At 34.0% G+C, this 22375-nt stretch overlaps 1 protein-coding gene and 1 non-coding gene across 3 annotated transcripts in view; one reads left to right on the top strand and one right to left on the bottom strand.

The window, feature by feature from the left end:
* The window catches only part of LOC113504716 (zinc finger protein 628-like), a 162770-nt gene that overhangs the window by 39879 nt on the left and 100516 nt on the right, over window positions 1-22375 (bottom strand). For both annotated transcript variants that reach the window (XM_026887127.1, XM_026887128.1), the window contains exon 4: window positions 9160-9302. In XM_026887127.1, coding sequence (XP_026742928.1) covers window positions 9160-9302 — 143 coding nt within the window. The remainder of the gene's footprint in view (window positions 1-9159; window positions 9303-22375) is intronic.
* On the top strand, window positions 7456-7528 carry Trnak-uuu. Its single transcript has one exon. It is a non-coding gene; the product is annotated as a tRNA-Lys (tRNA).

Raw genomic sequence — 22375 nt, 5'->3', positions numbered from 1 at the left:
AACTCAATGATTTCAGGCTAACTTAAATTTCTTCAATGAATTCATATACCTCATCCTCCAATTCAAAAGACATGAATCTGGACGACGAATCAGAATGCCACAAATTTTGCACAGCTGAACATCAGAATTCTGACTATGAATTAAGTGGAGCATAAGCATTATGCAGAGCAATATGAGATAGGGGCAACTGGAGCGAAAGGGGAATGTCGAATGTCAAGAACGCTGGTTCAGAAATCCAGCTTTAAAATAGTTTCACCATCATGTTTAATCATGTTTCGGTACAACGACTTTTTAAGGGAAAATTGTTACAATTGTGAATGCAGTGTTCCGTTCCTTTTCCACAATGCAATGAAAATTCCATACTATATAAATGTAGACTTCTTAACGTTTTTCAAGGCAAGGGGTAACCAGTCACAGTCGGTAAATTTCTCTGTCTCGCTTCCACAATAGCAAATCTTCTCTACTTTAAAACCTATACAGGTCCCAGTGGCGTAAGCCTAGAAATCACGTAACGTCAACAAAACAGGGTTATCGCGGCACCACAGCGTGTTGAATAAGCCCGTTTTTATGTAAAGCGGATTAAGCTACAAATAAACTTATTGATGCGTTTTCCCGCCATACTGGTACTGTCATGTGTGCAGCTCGGTGCCCGCACTATACCAAATTGGCCATGTCATTTGTTCTGCGCCAAATCCGAATGCGGAAAAAGGCACACTGACATATTTATTTGTACGGGATGTTGGCTTGCTGTGTGTGAAAGCCATTCTATTAATGCAAGCCTTGGTTATGTTGTTGATATAAATCATTGGTTTTCTAAGGGTTAATAATCTGGAGCAATAAAATAGAGTCACTGTGGTCTTCGATTGAATAGTATGTACGTTGTTTTTTTATATATACGGCCTGTTACAAATACCTACTTTATTAGAAAGAAGACCTTATTTTTATACGACTAAGGCTGCTTTCCGAAATTATTGATCTACGAGTAAGTGTGATGAAACGGTGTCGTTAGCAGAATTCTACGATTTCTAACGACCCTCGAGAGGGTTTCTGATCCGAGATACACACATACACAAAGTGCAACTTAAACATTTTCAACAAAACTCGATAACATTAATGGAACAGGTATATCAAAGGTTTTATTATGATCTTTATTCTCATACATCTTAACACGAATATCGAAGGTGAAACAAGCAATTGGTTATACGAGGGTGTCTCTTGGGATGCTAATTAATTTCACCGTGCTCTTGTTCCGATGCGTAATGCGGTGATCAGCTGACACTAATCTCTGTAGGGGCACGAATATGTTTGATTCTGTCTTAACAAGCTCGTTAATAATACGCACACACTAAGCTAACACAATTGCTAAGCCCACGCGTTGCTTAATGAGGTTGGATATATTAGATATTCCTTTGTTTTTGTGTCCTTATTATAAGCTGTTTAAGCAGTAACTTACCGTTGCCTATGTAGGGAAACAGAGTAGAGCGGTTTCAGGCTTCGATCAAAAAGAAGGGTGTTGCAAGTTTGGCCGCTATGTGTGTTTGTCCGTGGTATAAAAGCTCCTAAAGAGGTGAACCGATTTGGATGCGGTTTTTTCCTTTTACCAGTTTTTTCTTAACCTGGTTATTCACATGTGATTGGTCTAAGATATATGACTGCTTCGTCTTACTACTATTTATCCAGTTGGGCGGTTATCTAAGGAAATAGAAATCGCAAGTGCTCGGCAATAACAGAGCAACGATTGAAGCTCGTATGTATAATTGTCTAAAATTAATGATAATTTTATATAGGTAAACTATATTCAATATTATAATATGCTCAAAGAGATTTCTTTTAAAAAAAAGCATCGACTTTGTACATATATTTCCAAATAGGTAATGCCTTGTTGTTGTTAGTTGTTTGTATACATAAATTGTTGAATAAATAAACAGAATAGAATATTATATTCTGTTGTTCTCTGAAATGATAAAATACCTGAAATTCTAATTTATCTAGTTATTCCATTAATGTACCTCAGCGTTAATTTTGCTATGAAATTCACTCAATCTTAATTAGAATTTGATTCTTCGAAATTGACCGAGTTCTCAAGTTGAATTAATGTTTCTAAAATTACGTCATATTTCATTGAGGTTCTGATGTTTTTGATAATGAATTATTAATCAAATAAAATAATTTAAACATAGGTAAATATGTTAAGAAAACAGTTTTCATAAATCTATTTGAATATTTTTCAAAGAAAGAAATAAAACCAATGGTTAATTGATTTTTAAAAGTATTTAAATTAAAGTTCTTATTAAACTCGTAAAGTCAATTCAAGCAAGCAAGCAAGGTTTCAGGATCCCAATTTACAATGTGGTTAATATGAATAAATATAGGTAGGAAGAATCTAAATTTGTACCCTTATTATTCACATAGGAACCAGAATAATCTACAAAACATTAGTTATCTCTACGAGATTACGTTACAGATAAAACTAGGATAAGATAAAGATATCCACTAGGTGCTATCGAGAGGCAAATTACTGTCAGAAACTACTAAAACCAGTGACCGAATTACCTTAGAACTAAACCCTAGATGTTGATAAATCTATTGATATAGAATCAGTATGATCTTTAAGGGCAATTTCATATAGAAATATATTTTGATTTAGTAATAAGTTCATCGTATATTAATATTTATTGGTAAGTAGCTTTCAGTACTGAGAGGATTATGTCAAAGAGTAACTATGTATGTGGGTGGGAGTAACTATGTGTGTGTGTATACATAATCAATTAAACTATTTTTTACAATAAATTAAATGTATGTGGGCTATTTTTAATATTATAAAAGAATATTAGTAGGTACGTCTAGAATGTTGTATTAATTAAGTATTAATTAACATGACCACGCCAAGGAGGTTACCCATCTACATCTACTGGCTTTCGGTATACTCTATAACGTCACACACGAATGAAGACTAAATTGAATAAACTAAGATAAACTCAATTATTTGTTGTTCATCTCATAAAACGCCAAAAATATTCATCTCAATTCTACAGATCTGCTTAATTGCTTGATTAATTATTAGCAAGGGAGTGAGATAGGGTTAAAATGAGACGAGGGTCGTCCCAAGATCTTCGGAGAACGACATCAATAAGCTTTAATTGGCGGAGACCATCACAGCTATTAGCTCGGTTCAATTAGGAATATCGGTTGAATCTCGGCCTGACTGCTACCAAGAGTTTGCTTTATTGGGTTAGGTCATACAAACTTCTGGGATGCGTATTGATTTCGGGCCTAGGGATGTGGAGCTGATCTGTTTGTTGATTAGAAATTTGTTGTTATAGGATGTTTAGTTTTGCTTGTTCTTGCTAATAGTTTACAGAACAACTCTTTTTTTTGTAAATTGATTTTGAAATGTGCACATTCGTTGTCTCGCGGCCCCGCCTCGTCAGCTCATTATTAAGGACTCTAATTTTTTACATCATTATTTTTTGACATTAGCGGCGGTATTGAAAACGCAGTTTAAAACCTTTAGGTCTCATGCTGTCGTCGTCACTGTTATAAAGTGATATGAAAGAAAAAGGATTATGCGAGAGCGCGACGAGTTACGGGATATAACGCTTTTCGTTCCTACAAATCTATTTTTAATTATAAAAAGCAGATTAACACCAATTTCTCAACGAGAAAATCTATAATCATAACAAATTATTTGTTCTAATCATAATAAATTATATCAATCTGTTCTTTATCCTTCATTCTACTTCAAACAGACTTCTAAAAGATAACCTAATATTTCTTTCTATTTTAAGACCCTAAGCCCTTGCGCTTTTATCTACAAAGTGAAGCACTCTTTGTACCTTAATAAGTGAAGGTAAAAGGGAAAGGGATCATAACAAAGGTCCTCAGAGATTATTGTTACTGTTTATTGCAATCGTTCCGATCAATATTTTATTGCGAGTACGTGTTAAGCGGGCTATTGGTATCGGATTACGAACGTTTGTTGCTAATTGAAACATGGATAATAAATACAAAGGTTGTTTGTTAATGTGGTTCTTATGTTAATGGAATAAGGTTGGTTTTGAGAACTATAGTTGACGATTTTTTTTAGGTAAGGTTGCTTTTTGTTTGCAAGGAAATGAATTGTCCTTTTTATTTGTAAATACTTAATCGGTAACACTCAAACAATGGTGGTACATTCTTTAGTCTTAAAGTGTACAACAATGTTTTGGAATTAACATTTATTGTTCAATATTTCTTCCATCAACTTTGAAATCTTCTGTATTAATTAAAAACCATCTTCCGAGAACGAGATAAACTTAATCTTTTTTCCACAAATCAATTAATAAAACGCTTTTTAACCCTTCTAAATCACTTTACGCTTAAAATGTATATTCACTTAAAATGTTTGGCTACTCCTCGTGGATAAATATACGTTGTAATATCGGTCCATTCTGAAAGTCTGCAATTACGCAGCGTGAGGGTTCCCTAGCTATGATGAATCGCTACTTTCCTGCAGAATAGGGGACCACCCCAGTTAGTTTGGCCATGATTTAGGTACCTAATTTTGGGATACTTGAAAATAGTACTAATATTTTGATATAAAAGAAGAAAGAAGAAAGATCTGAATATTTTTTTCACTATTGTGATTTCTATTGTTTAATGATGTATTAACATTTAATTACAGATTACAGATAATTATAATTTAAGAAGTATATTTGTAAAAAGAAATGCATTGTTAATTAAATGAAGGCAATGTTAAAGAATATATTCAACATTGTGACACCTTTAAAAAAATTAATGAAATAAAACAAAACAGAAAATTCAACAAAACAAAAACGATTGAGCCATTTGTAAAAATAATGGAAGGACATTAGCAGCACTCTGAGAAACGAAAATCAGGACTTTCCACAAACATTGGTACATTTGGTGACAACAGCCTCCCCTAGCGACCTTCCCCACCCCTCTGTTGATATTCGACTGACCTACAAACACAATTTCGATCATTCTACATCCAAATACATAGTTACATCCCAACAATAATATTTTATACACTTTTAAATTTGTAAATGAGTTCCTTCTAAGAGGTTGTAATATCGTAATAAAAATAACAATGAACATCAATTTTTAGGAGTGTGAAAAAAGTACTTTTGCCATGGAGTAGCGACCGTGAGTTCAACTTTTTGAGCACCAATTTCTGGAAGTACATTTAATACATTTAAAAGCACTTTCTTTATAGTGTCAGGTCTTTATAATCGTGGCTGTTCTTAAAAGGATTTTCTAGATTTAGGTACTCTACCACTCTCGCTGTAAGACCGGTGCAGTTTTGAAAGAGACAACGCTATACGCTGTCTTATGTGCCGTCTCGCTTCCACAGCTGCAAGAACATTATTTCAAGAGGTGATGTTGGATTCTTGATGTATTATTCCAATCGTTTCAATTGATATATTGTCGTCTTTGCTGTTTTATTGAGTGCATTAGTGGAAGTAATTCTAACCTTAGAAGACATGTGATTTACAGAGAAACGATCTTATAAAAGACTAGCTTTCCGCCCGCGGCTTTGCCCGCGTCGAGGTCGGTTATATCGCGTTTCCAAGGGAACTCTTCAAAAGGCCGGGATAAAAACTATCCTTTGTTCTTTCTCAAGGTCAACTCTATCTCTGTACCAAATTTCATTAAAATCAGTTCAGTGGTTTAGACGTGAAAGCGTAACAGACAGACAGAGTTACTTTCACATTTATAATATTAGTAGGGATTTATATGAAATTGCAGTCTTTCATAATAATACACGTTTCCTCAATCATATGGCTTGGGAATTGGTTGGAATAGCAGTGATGGTTATGTTACTATGTCGATGAGATAATCGAACTACATAATATGTATTGACGGAGCTTGGATTGTCGAGATCTTGTTGACATATTGTAGTCGAATGTAATTTGCCACTATTGCTGCACATATGTGACTATATGTCGTACGTATGTCAACCGGCGGTGTTCTTTTGTCTTGTTTAATAGTGAAGGAATATAGATGTGGTCAGATGTGTGTGTTGTAAGAATAGTTCCCATGCGAAAATATTATATTTAGTTCAATTCGTTGTACTTGGAGCCTAATAATATTATGGTGTGGAAGAGAGATTACTGAGCAGTTTATAGCGCTTTCACACTTCTACAACTTCATAATATGACTTGACAAGGTGGCAGACCCTCTGGTTATTGAACATACAATAGAAAACATATTCTAGTTGCATGCATCGAGCACCAAACCTGACCAAAGCCTTTGAAAGCAATACCCTTGGTTTCCCAAATAAGTTACAACACAGGGTCAAGCGCTACATCCTGTAGTATCATTTTGAGCTGCTGTGGGACAGAGAAAGCGCTCTACATGGCATAGACGCCGTCTCTTTCACATCTTCAATAATATTTCTTTAAGTAATCGGTACGCATGCTATGTTTTACCCGTTAGTTCTCGCGTGAGATGCGAGCAGTGATTTATCACGGCTACCCACGGTAGCGTGTAGGCCCGGATATGAAGCACTCAGCCCTTTTAGTGTAGGTACTCTGTAATAAGTTCACACGAACCGTGTATGTATGTATAGTCTTTTGTTTTATGCATAAATGTATGTGTTAATGGTTTAAAGTTGGAATTTAATGAAAGCTTTATGGAGTTTTAGGTCTCGTGTTTTCGATTTGAGTAAAAAAATGACTCTTCAGCTAAGGATTTTTTTTCTTGTGTCACGGGGAGGTTTCACAAACATTCGAGTGAAATTACACAAGACATCTTAACTTGTCATATGTATTCGTGGATCTAACAAATACTTGTCCTACACGAGGATCGAACACGGGAACGCGTTGCATCCATTGCGTTTGGCGTGACTTTTACCATTTGGGAGTAAAGCATAGAAACAGTGTACCAATGAGGACCCGTCAACCAAAGGTCAAGTCATCAGATATGGATTGGAGTTTAATAAATCACTGTAGTAACATAGTTAAGTGGTAACTAATGCTATATTGTTTTTTGTAAACTTTGTTGCAAGTATGTTTTTAATCTCGTTTATTGTAATATCTTAACCACAAATATAAATCTAGTAACTAGTCTAATACGATTGAGTTAGAATCGAGGTCATTAGAATTCTTATCGGTCGCCAAGACCTTCAACAGAACTGCCGTATATTGTGTATTGTGTACGTAACCTTGAAAATCATAATTAATTGACTAATTTTATTAACACAACTGTGTTCTGTTAACCTATTTACGATATGTAGGTACAACAAGAACAAGTGTTTTAATGATTTAACCGGAAGAAATTGAAAAAAATTATATATATATAATATATTTACAAAAGTAGATAAAAAAATAATTTTGTCACACATTTAGATATCTTATGAGTTACCAGCTAATAATAGCATTATGATAACACCACTGGTATATTTAAATGTGTTGGCACAGAATCTGAACAGTTTTTTCAACAGTCTTTAATATAGCCCGGATAGCTCAGTCGGTAGAGCATTGGACTTTTAATCCAAGGGTCCAGGGTTCAAGTCCCTGTTCGGGCGGCTATTCTTTTATACATTTTAAATTGATAGACAAGACATTTTCTATAATATTTGTGTAATTAAAAATGTATTTGGTTCGGAATAATTAGCACAGAGCATTATTTATGAACTGCTTGAAAATATGTTTCCGTATTATCTTGCCTTTTATCTTGTAGGGCGAGCAGAATTGCTTCGTAAGATATTTTTAAAATGTGTATAATTGAATTGATGATTTAAAATAGTGAATTTAAAGGGGGTCACGTTTTTTTTCAATTTTACCGAATATTGTGAATTGTGAATTCAAATAGATGCACTCATCAATTTGTTCAAGAAAAGTAGTGGATATTAGTTAATATGCATAAATTTTTAATGATTAAAATATTCAAGCAGCTCAAATAAAAATAAATATTCCAAGTCGCAACAGCTCCTAAAATAAATAAAATTGATATTTTAACGTATTCTAATAATATTAAATGTAAGAACCAAACTGCTAAAATATTTGACTTATCAAATACTTGTCGTATTATAATAAAATTAAATATTTACGTTAATACTCTTGTTTGGATTGTCTGAAATTCTTAATAAACGGTTGAATTTAGTTTTGCAATTTATTACTGAGTAATTTTAGCTGGTCTTTTTAATAATATAATACTTATTTAATAAAATAGCATAGTTCAATGTTTAATGGTATTGTGTTTTTAATTCTAATGAGGAAATGGAATATTTGAGTTATCTTATTTTTATTTTTTGTTTTATTTTTTTTTCTATTTACTCATACGACTGTATTTTTTTGCGTAGTTCTTGTTTGTGTGATAGGTATTTATTATAAACCTCGATTCTACAAAACAACTATTGGATTTGTCGATAAGGCAAAATACCACGGTAAAAAAAAACACTTCTAAACCGGATTCAGACGCTGTAAAACCGGATATATTTGAAACTAATATCCAGCTCTGTTCTATTTAGTAATAGCAATACAAATCAAACACGAATCACTCACGACCAGTCGGGCAGAACACAAATAAACATGATACTGGGAGAATGTACTGAAGACAATGTGAGCGGTGTCTATGTGACAAATGAGGCCTTTGTTGCCGGAGGAAGACAAATAGAGGCAATCGTCACGGTCCATCGGCCTTTATGAGCCGGAAACGAACCGGAACGAGTATGACGTCACGTCAACCTAGTACGGCCGTTGTAAAAGAAAAGAGGTTATTGCCGGTAATCCTTTGTAGATAAACGTTCGATAAAAAGTTTCGATTTTTAAATGTCTTTATTTGGTCTTAATGTTTTGTTGTCTAAAAATCATTGTCTACGTCAAAAAATATTTATAACTCATTCAGGAATAAATGAAAGTAATTTTGATTATATAATAACTGCATTTTGCTTTATTTAATATTTTTCAATAAGTTAATTTAATAGGTATATCTTTTTGTACGTGTGCAAGCTATTTAAAGAATACAATCCCATTTTGTAACACTAAAACTTATTGATGTCAATATTATTTTATTACACGTTTTCCTTACAACTAATGCTGGCTGACCGAAGAATGTACCTAACCTAAAATGTAAAAAGCACCGCAGCGGACAACGAATTGAACGGATGCCTCCCTTCGGAATTGGCAAAGTATATCGGGAGACCAGGAAACTTACTTGGCATTGCTGTGGTCCCTGCCGGTTGGGCGAGGCGGGCTTCGGGCGCACCTTCTTGGAGTGCGGGCGCGAGTCCAGCCCGGTCACCGCCACCGACACCGTCGTCACCCCGCCCAGCAGGCTCGACGACGATGATGTGCAATCTGGAACAATACAAGGTATATTTATTATAAATATAGCTTAGTTGTTTGATTGAGTGAGATTATTCGTCGCGCATCAGAGAGTGATTTCGAAACGAAAGAAATAAAATGAAGCTATAAAATTTATTAAAATCTGCATTCTTGTAAAGTCATACAACCTTATTTGTTTATACACTCATCACCTCGACCTTTTAGTCTCGCCCGTTCTTTAATTCAGCTACTAGTAGCTAACGGACGAGAAAAAATGTAAATCATTTAGGTTACATCAATACAAAATCATAAAATTGTCAATCAACCTATTTATATCATATATAATGGTAGAATTTTTACTCATAAAGAGAATTCCATGTTCAAATCTGACAGCATTAAAGTAATATTATTAAATAACTCCTGCCAACATAACAAAAGACGATTGTATTTCAAAACGCCACTCCGTTCGAAATACAAAATAAATTTGATTTAATTTCGTATTCTATAAATGATTCGATCAGTTTGCGAGCGCTCGGGTCACGGATATTGCGTTGCCATAGATACGGATTATTAAACAAAATAGTTGAATGCATGTTAAAACAAAATATTTGAAAGCATTCAACTGTGGTTGTGTTTGAAATTCGCCGTGTATATTGAAAACAAATAGTTTGCAATATTCGTTTACATTTTAATAGGATTAATATTCGTATTACGTTTCGTTTAGATCTGGCTTCCTTGAAATGTATATCAGCTTATTTATAAATATTGATAATCTACAGCTGCAGTAAAATTTATACGTTCTTTAAATTCCTGCAATAAATATATAATAAAATAGATCAATGCCTAGTTTTTAATTCAATCTTAAAATTGGTTGAAACGTGAAAAAATCACGTGAAGGAAGAAGGAATCTATCCAAGTTACAATGTCACGTATTTGATTGAGTCGTTTAATTTATTAAACGTTTAAAAACGAAGCGAAACTTTAAATGGTCAATTTTAAGCAAGAAATAGAGGTATTAACTTAGAGATAAATAAACTCAAAATCACCACGAAAGGAACCTTTCACTTAATTGTTTTTCAAAATTCGAAAACGAATTACTCTTAGTCTTAAAAAACACTCGGTCAAAACAGATTGTGAACTCTAAAATTAAAAAGATTTGTTCAAACGTGTCTTTGTCTGTTAAACCAACAGAACATCTTGAAAAAAGAACGCTGACCGCTGTCCATCATGGCGGTGTAGCGCTCCAATTTGTAATTTCGCTTCGCTACAAATTCGAGAGTTCGATAATAATTTAGAGGCCGAAAGCAAACACAACTTACAAAATGTACGTCAAGAGAAATTCAGAGTTATTTCTCGTTTTTCACGTCCGGGTAAAACTGTTGAATTAGGTGAAAGTAAAGATTGTTTGGGCAAGGGATCAATTTTGTGGAACTCAACGTTCGAGTTTTTCGCGAACAATCTAATTTTGTTCGAGTTCTTTTGTTTAATTTGTTATTTGTGCATTTAGCTCGGCTTAGGCCTGGGCTCAAGTAGGAATGATTGTTTTATAATGTGTAGCTGTATAAACACCTTGTTCCATTTACTTTAACAAATAACATGTATTTTGCTATGTTTCCGATTGATATACTAACTGTCTTAGACAAATGTAATGGGTATAATTTGAAGATTGCCACAAAATTCATGAACCAACAAAATATTATAATTATTAACAATAATGAATCTAGCAGTTAGAAGAAATATCAATAAAAAAATATAATCTACCTTAAAAAATCCTTCGTATATTACACGATAAAGAAATCTAGATCTTTATAAGTACAATACATTAACTCAGTTTAGATGGATAGTTAATGAAGCGAATGAGATTAGGAAGGCTAGAGAGGTACTGTAGTTACCTAAAAGTACCTCTAAGTGAGTTTATTATCTGTCGTCCCTTTAAGGGCAAGACGCCCATCCCGTCTGTTTTCAAAGCAACCGATTCGATATTCAAATTCTCAATCATCATTAATCAACGTCTAACAATAATCTATTCTTTACGCTTCAAAGCATTTATTGGGAACCATAGAGTTTCTATATATTTTTATTTGATAATGGAAGGCTCTTTCAATTGTTTACTGTAGGTTATCTTTAGGTTGATCCCGTTGTTTTTTTTGCTCTAGATCTTCAGTTTATAATAATGTAATGACTGTCTGTAATCTGTAATACACGATGCTGAAATAGAAGTCATGGTCTACTTTTTGTACAAGTAATTAATTACTTTTTGCATACTACCTTATAGCATTTACTGTAAACTATTAAAGGTTATAATTATCACTTTATTCATAATTAGGCATATAAATACGTACATACATATGTACATAATGAAGCTACCTCATTACTTAAGCACTGTAACAAAGCAAACCTATTCATTACGTTCTATCAAAGCAAATTCGTCGTAACATTTGAATTAGTATAATTGCCACTATTGGTGTTCACTGAATGGAAACCGAATACGCTCAGCTGATGCGCGATAACTCGGCGACAATGCTCCGTGCACACAAGATGCCTCTCATATCCTGACTCTGTGAAGAACAGAGACTGTGAGAGAGATTGCTATCGGGTACAATAATGTAGGCCGTGTCCAAACGCGTACAAACCCGTATTGATTCGTGCGCTTCGCTCTTTGATGGGATGTTCTTTGTCACTAGACAGGGACCATTACTTTGTTTATGTTTGCCCCCGCCGCATATCCGTCTCGGCCGGCCGATGCCCACTAATGGAACCCAAGAAAAATGATCCCCGATCTTTTTCGTGAGAACCTGCGCGGAAAGATATATAAATAACAAAGTGGTCGCTTTTCAGCGAGTCGTGTGATGAATAGGTAATGTCGACGAAAAAAAGACGTTGTTCGTTCCACTCAAGGATAAGTTGCTCTCGGCCGATTTAATTATGTTGGCTTTTATGCGAGCGCAATCGTTCCGGCTGTTTGTATTGTCGTAGTCAGGAGAACTTGGACGGATAATTGATTGCTGTGATATTTGTTCGGTAATGTTATTTTGCAATTTACCGCTAAATTATAACCCTGGTGCACATTAGACACAAAACGAATTGCTTACTTTCTTTAAACTTTAACACGCTATAATTTGAAAAAGATCGACGGCTCTAGGTGGAACTTTACCATATTTTCATATGCACTCTAGTAGTTACTGCTGTCGCTAAGACATATCAGCTAACAAATTGCATATATTCTCGTGGAAAATGCAAATTTTTATTAACCTAACATGTTTACTGTAATGGGAAGAACAAAGATGGTCCCTTGGAACTTCTATTAGGGTTTATAGCTCGTTCGGTAATGCCTACATTATGTAAATGAACATTAAGTTTCAACTAGTACAGTCAAGAACATTGACATATTGGCAGTTTTAATAATTAGAAAAAAAAAAAACAAAATGATACTGAAAAGGTACAATGGTTTGCTTAAGTGTAGTTTTAGTTTCGTCAATTTGCGTAAGTGAACTGTTGCATAAAACTAAAGTACTATACACCAAATTTATATGCATATTGCATATGTGAAGGGTTTTAATTAGGTGCCAAAAACTAAAACACTTCTCTATGCAAAAGCTGTTCCATTTTTTTGAGTCTAATTTTGATCACAATTTAATAAAACTTAGAGCTATTATAGTATTTTTATGTTTACAAATTTTCGAAACTGAAACTTCATATATTAATGAACAAGACTGTACATTAATTACAATGTCATTTAAACTTATTCGGTTGACAGCCGTTAAAATGTTTGTTTTGGGAATTGGTGGGACAAATAGCAATTATGTTAATACAAAGGCGATGTCGAGGCCCAAATACTGTGGAAATCGATTGAAGTTTATGTACTTTAATAGTTTTGTGGTGGTAGATTATTATAGGATCATTTATGCTGGAGGTACGTCTATTACAATTTGTGAAGTATATCGTGTGTGTTATTAAATCAGTCTCTCAGAATTAAGTTAAAGAGTGAGCTAATAGCCAGCCTTGACGCGAGATGTGTGATGCTTTATGCCCCATCGCTTAATATCGCAAGTTACCTAGCACTTGAAACTACCTCACCTCCAAAGTAACCAGCCTGATAACTGTTGCTTCTTACTCCTTCTGTCTTCCGTTCTGATCTCGTTGCTTACCGAGCTTGTTAAGTCTGTACCTATATTGGCGGTGTAATAAACTTTATTTTACATCAAGAAGACTTGTTTAATTAGATGGCACCTGTGTGTACATCCACACGATATACCCCTAAATTTTGGTGCTGTATAAATTCTTGTAATAATTTAGTTTTTCTGTTTGGTTTTATGTAAGGCATATTTTTAATGCACGATATATAGTTTTCTGTTGCTCTGAGAAGTATAATATAATAGAAGTTAAATAAAATATATAGGTTAATAACTGTCAGTTCTAATTACAAAATAGATATGACAATCTATTTTGTAATTTTAATAATAATTAAGGTTACTTATGTACCACTGTGTTAACTGTAAGATCACACAATGAGACAGAGTTGAATAATTCGAAATTTTCTATAAAATAATATTGTTTAGAAATCACAAACACACTAGCAAGTTAAACCCATCTTTATATTCCAATAAAGCAATGTTTACAGCTTCTCGAAACGAGATTTGAAAACAAAGGGCGCTTATAAGGATCGATATGAAACTACTTTGGCTCTATTCGCGAACACATTTTCCGGAAAGTAGAGCCTTTTTCAATAACGTTACGAGTAATGGCTACTTTAAACACAAAGAGTCGCTAGTCACTTAGCTTCAGCTGAAAAACTAGATACAAAAGTATCTGCAATTTTATTGTTTCTTTTTCACTGTGTAGTTAATGTAGACACTTAATTAGCTGAAGTTTGCCGTTCTTATGTTGATTACCTACTAATTATAACGAAAGTTAAAGCCGTTTTAGACGGTGCGAGGAATAGCATGCGAGTCCCTTTATATCGCCGTCAATGACGGTCAGTCGATACAAGATTATTTCGTTCTGAAACTAAAGCCAAAAAATAAGTTTGCCTGCGAATATGAACTGATTTAAAATGAAAAATAAGAATTTAACACAGAAAACTGCAGCCAAAATTAAAAAAAATCGAGGTAAACCAATGACACACGAGTACCAAAAATATCCCAGTTATTTATTACGCACTGTATTGTACTGTTGCATAAAAAGGCGTTTACGATTCCTCGTAAAATTGTCTCTGAGCCAAATATGGCAGGCAAAACAGTGAATAAATGTCGAGATTGGAAAATTATTCATATTGGCGACCCGGGCCCGCGCCGCGCCTCGGGCCGATACGCCCAGATCAGTCCCAAATGATGGATATTTCTAAAATGCTTAGAAATTTATTAGGGACTCAAACCTTTTTTTTATCATTTTGTTTTGCAACTATCTGAAAAGGATTTGTTTATACGGATCAACCGAGTCGTAACATATTTCGTTTGGATACTGAGGAGACTGTTACTGTTTCTATAAATGATAGAGGTTGCGCAAAATGGCAGTGTCTTCAATTTTAGGTAGTACGGTATTGTAACCGAACTTGTTTGTAATATAATAGTGCTAGTATGGAGGTCTGTAAGGCTTTAACTCTAAACATCGTCGCTGGAAATTATTAATATATGCCAAAAAATTAAAGAATCAAATATTGTTTAATTTCATTGTTTTGTATTGTACCTATTCCAGCAGCTGCCATTTGAACTAAAGGTTGACTGGTAGATAATGCCTTGCGGTCCGACTCATGTAACACAATTTTATTGTACATGAAAGTTTAAATAAATAAATATATGAGTGAAGCTAGTGAATAGGTCAATGACTTCAAGATACAGCGTAACGAAGAAAATATGTTCAAAGGCGTAATTAAATACATATTCGAAAAGGTTCTCTCTTATACTCGTTACCCTAATTCGTGTTAATCGCTGTATGGTAAAATAATTGTAATTGGTTTATCTGTACCGTATGTTGTCTATTACCTACCTACATTGATATCGATCTTACGTCTGGTACAGATTTCTTCACAATACTTTTATAAATGCGTAAGTACGTGTGTGTGTTTGATCTGTTATCCTCGACGCGTAAACTACTGGACCGATTTCCATGAAACTTGGTATGGAAGTAGCTGACACCTTGGATTAAAACATCGGCTTCTTTTATTCGACTATGTTAAAGGATGGTAATATTTTTTGCGACTTTTTTCAGGTGAAGCCGCAAACAACAGCTAGTGAGAAATGATCTGCACTCTTGTAGGTACATATTACTGTGCTTTTTGCTTATGAATAAACTTATTAACTTGATCACATTAATTTCATGTGTATATCATTTAATTTCATCGTCTAAGCTAAAGCAGCCAATTCAGTATGTATTTCAGTTATAGTGAAAGAACTTTGTCATATTTGACGATCTTAATTTGAATAACGTCCCTACGGCACATTACTTGATACAGCTGTCAAAAAAAAAACAAAAATGTGAGAACTAAATAAAGGTTTACATTAAACTCTTCGAATCATAAAGCAACAAGAGTCGTTTAATTGACGAAGTAGGAAAAAGGTCACCCACGCAAAGGGTCGTGAGTCCAGTGGCACAGTCAGCATCAAAAGTTCATTAACATAATTATGTTTAAAAATATTTGCTAAAGACATAAGCAAAATAAACTGGGATAATTAGTTAATGTAATTATGTTATACCATTGTCTTATGGCATAAGTAAAAGGGGTACTTGTCTGTAAAAGTCTATTTGCAGCCTATAAGTTATTAAACTAATTAAATTATTATGTCAAAGATTTACCTTACAGCTAATTTGAAAAAGTGAAAGACAATTCTATGGCAAACACTAATATAAAACATAATTAATTTACATAAAAGTTCATTTTAATTACATCTAAAAGCAACATAAAAGGATCGCACACAAAAACAAAAGAGAAATCACATAACAGCTGCAACATTCATCTTTGTGAGGCAAGGAGAGCAAGATAAAATATTTAATTAATTAATTAATTACTAGAGGATATGACGTCACACGAGTTGGAGAGAGGTTTTAATCACATTAGGAGCATGCGGCGAGTTGGGAGTGACCTTTTGAAGTTAAACTTCGTCGTCATCTAAGGAGGAGTAAGTGTGGAGTTCGGATGCATCAGTCCGGCGCTGATTTACGAATGGGGTTGCAAAGTTATTGCGAGTTGCAGTTTTAATTAATATCATAAGTTGTGGGTGGTACGTGGAGTTTGATGTCTCTTTAATTTGGATGTCATTTGAATTTAATTTTTTTGGGAATTTATTTTTGGAGATTTAAATGATTTAGTATAGTATTGGTCGATAGAAAATATGTAACTGTCGGCCCAGTGCGCACAATTTGGTGTGTCCTTGTATTTTTATTCCAATGGCAGTCTCTTTCATGATAGGGACGCCACTCTATTAAAAAAATTAAACCACCACTATGTATTATAAACAGTGCTATCTCCCTCCAGCATAGCTGGATCTCGCTTTAGTAGTTTATATTACGATCAACTCTCGTAGCATTTATTCATTTAGCAAGTGATCGGTGAGTTATGCTTTTCTTTGTGCAATACGTGCCTCTTTTTTAAGTATACATTAAATGTATATCATGTTATTGTGGCCCTATTTAAAAATAGGCACATTTGTAATGACGTAATACAAGAATACATCACAACCTTAAATAAACATATTAATAAGCTTAGAAACAAATGTGGTTTCGTCAGAGACATCTTAATTTATTTCGAAATGTAATCTAAAAGTTTATTTATATCGCAATATGGCAGCCTTTAGCGCAGTCCTCACCGCTCTATTAACTAAGTCTAACAAGTTTGATCCTAAAGTACAATTTACAACTTATATTAAAACAAGGGCGTAACAGTGGTCCCTGAAGAAATCAATTTCAGACAAAATTGTGTACTTAGCATAACAAGTTTGGATACTGTCTTTGTGTCAACCACTCACTGCTAACGTGACTTGATGTTATCAAAGAGTATTAGAAAACTGCATTATCCATTATCATGTTGAGTTTAATGAGTCTTATTGGGTTTTATAAAAAGGTAAATAGAACGGGCTTGGATCTTCTGGTAAACAAATACCTACATGGCATGTTGTAAAGTTACAAATGTGACCCCAACATGTTACAAAGTCCTGACGTGTTACAAATATCTCTCATCTCTTGTCTCTATATTTGCAAAACAAAATCCCAAACAAAACATAACAATTATTCGTCGAAACATAAAGAATCACATCTTTCACATCAGAACATCAAAGAAGTCTTATCAGTCTTGTCGATTGAACTTTTTGTGTTCTCCAGAGATATTTTCTGTGGAGTTTTGATGTGTAATAAGGGGCGGCTTTTAGAACAACGCCTCGGGAACTTTTAAGGTTTTATTGAAGACGCAACGGTATAAGTTTCGGTGACGATGGTAGAGGCGAACCGTTTCGCCGACAGCCGGCTTTAACTTTGTCGAGACACATCGATTTCTTCTTTTTGGAATACTTACGTTGAACAATGGCTTTATTGTGGGTTGTCTCGGAATAATAGGATCGTGCCCACGTGACTGAGCTCGTTGAAGTAGATATTTTTAAATTAAATATAAAAACAATTGTACACGTGTCTTAAATAATCGCGTCGTTTATTTTTATGCTCCAAACTTGTAATGTTCGTTACTCGTCTTTGTTAGCTACGAACAATGCTACGTGCTTCGTGCTACACTGCCCCCGCTACGAGGCCGTAGCGCTTGTAAGTTTATGTTCTACGAAACGTACATTACGATGTATTTAATTATCATTAGTACTTGTTATAGTGTGTTTCGAATTCCGAGTATAATTAACATAGGTGATGTAGATGCGGAGTGATGTAGTACTGTATATACAGCGTGTTATGTAAACGTCTGATTTTAGTTCAAACGTCACGTTTCAGTAATAAATATGAGTGTGCTTAGTGGATTCCATACAGTCGCACGACAGACGTCTGCTAATTACGGAGGATTCCTACAAACTGATGTGGTATGTGAATTAATATCATGCGAATGTGTTCCGCTTGTCAAAATGATTACGTTATTAAGCGAGGGACGCGCTCTGTCAAATAATTGCGGGAACATCTATCAAATGTGAAAGCGACGCCATTTTAACTGAGTCGCATTGCGTAAGCAACTACATGGTAAATAGTTTTGTTTGTCTAAACATGAATGTGTTTAGTTTAGACAAATTGCAAGTACTTTGATGTTATTTAATAGGCTTTTCGTGTAACTACAGGGTGATTGCAATTTAACATTTTTTTAGCATCCAGTACTCTTTCGTAAGTCCTGACTGGCATAAAGAACCAGTTAAGAAGCTTAAGTTAGAACTTTCTGTAGCCGAGTTCGTGGAGCACTTTATTTTAGAGAAAAGAGGACAATAAATAATTAGTCAGTAGCAACTGTAAAAATGGAGAGTTAGCGACGGTCAGAGAAAGTTCAGCAGTAATTTACAGTGGTCATGTAAAAACCGCTCCTGAGGTAGTTGAATGCAAATTTTTTTTTATATTTATTTTGCACATTAATAAGAAGTCTTTTAATCTGAATTTACGCTTAGAGAAGTCTTGGAAACATATTTCTGGAGTGGATATGTGGCAGATGAAATGTTAAACATTTTTTGTGTAAGCGGTCAAAGCCCATTGATGTATAAAAATGATATGTCAAATAAAAAAAGAATAAAGCTTGACTTATTCCAAAGTTTGACAAGATTCTAAATAATTTAAGATCCAAAATTAGCCACAATTCAACTGCTACCTGAAAGGTCAACAAACAAATCTACAAATAAACCATCTTTTACAATAAACACGTAAGAACACAACAATTAAATCAGACCTTCACTTCAAAATAAGTATTTAATTCCATGAAATGTCAGTAAATACATTAGTCACATCTCAGTCAGTCCTACAGTCGCATGGGGTACGGCATCACAAAGGCAGGTGGTACTTTGAGAGTCCTACAAAGTTAATGTGTAGGAGTCGGTTCGTTCAGAGATGTGCTCGAGTCCTACATTAATCATATAGTCACGTAATTGATTGTCTGCGCTCAACAGGAATGGTGGAGAGTATGTTTGGTCTTTGCTTGTATTTGTATAGGTCTCAGACGTTCTTAATTTGAAAGGGTTTCTGTTTTTCTTTTTCGTTGCTGTTTGTGTAGACAGTTTGTGGTGAATTGGCCAGATGGTTTTTTTTTATAGAATATTTAAGGTTTAGATGCAACATGATTCTATTGACTTTAATCAATGAAGAATAATAAAAGTTGTATATGACTTGTTAAAAATCGTGTAAAACGAATGTGTGCAATACTTGTTAAGAACGTTATTTAATCTGTGACACCATACTTTTTCACAATTTATTATAACTACGACAAGTCAATTCTTATAAGCCCGTTACTACAAGAATCAATAAAATCGAAAACTGAAATAACTAAATAAAATAAACTCATTTAAATATTAAAAAACGACCTCAAAATAAAGTCACTACAGAACCTAGTCAGTAGTGTTGCGAACGCTTCTGAAAAGCGCGATAAATCTCTTGTCACGTGACAGATAAATAACCCTAACTCAAGCGTTTGTAGGTGACACCGCATTGGTGCAGCCTTTGTTAATTAACTTAACATATTTAACACAAACTAGAGACAAGTGAGATTTATTCTCTGGTAAACTCGTTTGGGTAAATAGCTTTTAAGAAACGTGGGAGTAAAGCAAGTAAAGATAAAGTGCCTTTATTTAAGAATTTGATAGTATAATTATATGGAATACATAACGTTCTTATGTTGATCTCTAGTAAAACATTGTAAAATATCTAGGAGTTTAGTCTTTTAGGTCTTTTGTACAAATTGATTTATAAGACGTCATTTGAATTCCTCTGTGCTGTCTTAGCTCGATCGTTGATAGTCCATTTTATTTGTTAAAATTACTAACTTGTCCTGTTGTTACCAAATAAAGCATTTTCCTAAATTACATCACAACAGCCCTCAATACTATAACAAAAGCCTGTATAGGCATGTTTCCACCAAAATAGGTTTCCCAAAACAATCTTACTATGGAAACCAAGGTCCGAGCGCGGTATTCCTTCGATATGCGAAATAGGGCTCGGATTTATCGTAATAACTGTACCGAATCAGGGTGCCCTCTAGAGAATCAGAGAAAATTGCGAATCTACTCTGTCGCACCTACCAAAACCTGCGGCGGACGCCATCATGAATACAAATCGTTCGTTTTCCCTTCACGGACTTTAGTTAAATCACCAAAACTGTACTGCGTAAAATTTCCCCTTTTATTTTTGTCGTACTTTTTGTTTCTTTCAGTGTATTTTTTTTCGGTTAGCTGCCTGTGTCGCGGTGGCTAATTGTTATTCTTGTGTGGGTTGTTAAAATACAGTTCCTATTTTAAAAGTTTTTTTCCCGTCGAAATCTTGTTAAAAATATCCGCAATATCAGTAAAAAAACAAATTCATTTTTTTAAACATTGTTGCTGTATTTAAACTGAACGACGAAACGAGATTGAAAGTACTATGTATAGCCACTGCTAACCCCCTTTTCGAGAAGAAAGCGTGAACCTCACTTACGTAGATATTCGTTATGAAACACGAAAACGCTATTGTCTGTAAACCTTTTCTCTTTCCACAAATAGTCTGTTATTATTCAATACACTGGGGAGTTTTTATCAAAAGGGAAAGCGTCTATGGAAGATGTCTATCGACTATAGGAATCGCTACAGAAAAGGGTTCAATTCAACCCTTAATATAGGTATTGTTATTTTAATGAATGAAGTGTTGGCGCAAATGTTATTTGTTAAATTTATATAATAATATCAGCCTATAAAGCCCTTCCCGTATATAATCACCACCTCGTGCATACAAATCCATGCGTTTTGCCTGACATATTGTTACAACTGTATTCGAAGTGAAGGTGAAAAATTTTGTATTTCTAATAAATTTACTGAACGAAATAACTCATTAATGATGTTTAAGTAGACTAAAAAATAAATGTGACGTTTATCCTGCTTTCGATTTAGATCGTTGGATTTCTTTTAGAATCTTTAATTGTAACGCAAATCTCATCTAAATAGCGGTTTATATTCTTTGTCAAGTATTTATTTATCGAACTCTCGAACTTAATATTATACTTAATATTTAATAATACCACATTCTATAGTAAAATTAAATCATTTCAATACCAACTAATATTACATTTACCTACAGAAACTTTACTAATTAATTACAAAGCAAAGCAAATGCTGAGCAGATGATTAATTTAAGAAAGGTCCTGTCAAATGGACTGACCTTCAAAACTTGGAGCTTTCGGATTGACATTAATGAATTAGGAACAAGATTTAGCAAAAACCTGAAACTTTCAGTCAGACTGAAACATTAGCTTTCACGTTTATAATAATGAAAACTCGTTTTGGATTAAGATTGTATTTGATTGTAAATCTGATTTAATGATAAACTGGTTTCATTGTAATTTTGTGTTTGTTAATTTTATTCAAGAATTACATTCAAGTTTATGAACGTTTACTTAGTGATTTCAAACTTATTTTACGCGAATTTAATTATGCCTAATTGCAGAAATTTAGTTTTTTTTCTTATAAGCAGTCTTTACGGCAATCACTGGGGGAGGCGAGTATCCAGTGGCGGACGTCTCTTGGCTGAATGAAGATGAAACCACTTTTTTTACATGTTTCACTGTCAAGGCACGTTGCATTCTTAAAATAAACCTGAAATATGGTAGCTAACCTATCCTTCATAGCAACTATTCGTTGGTTTAAATTTTAAACTAGGATTCATTAATTCATTACAATTTAAGATGCAGATGCAGTTTTTCAAGTAAATTTCCGTTGAATATTAAGCGGCCTAGTAATAATAAATTTCAAGGCTATTTATCATTATACGAATAAGCGTCTATGATATATGTAAAAAACAGTCACAGTTCATATCATAGCCTCACAGACACAAACACAACAACTTACTACAAATTTATATGCACGCCGAAGAACTTCAGTTTCGTTTAGTTTAATACCGACCGTTAACCCTCAAAACTGCTGCGACATCTGCTGTTAACATAAATTGCATAAAACCTCCTTTACGTA

This window comes from Trichoplusia ni, chromosome 23 (genome assembly GCF_003590095.1).
Source record: "Trichoplusia ni isolate ovarian cell line Hi5 chromosome 23, tn1, whole genome shotgun sequence".
Lineage (NCBI taxonomy): Eukaryota > Metazoa > Arthropoda > Insecta > Lepidoptera > Noctuidae > Trichoplusia > Trichoplusia ni.
Note: the sequence above shows the minus strand (reverse complement) of the source record. Positions and strands in the feature narration are given on the sequence as shown.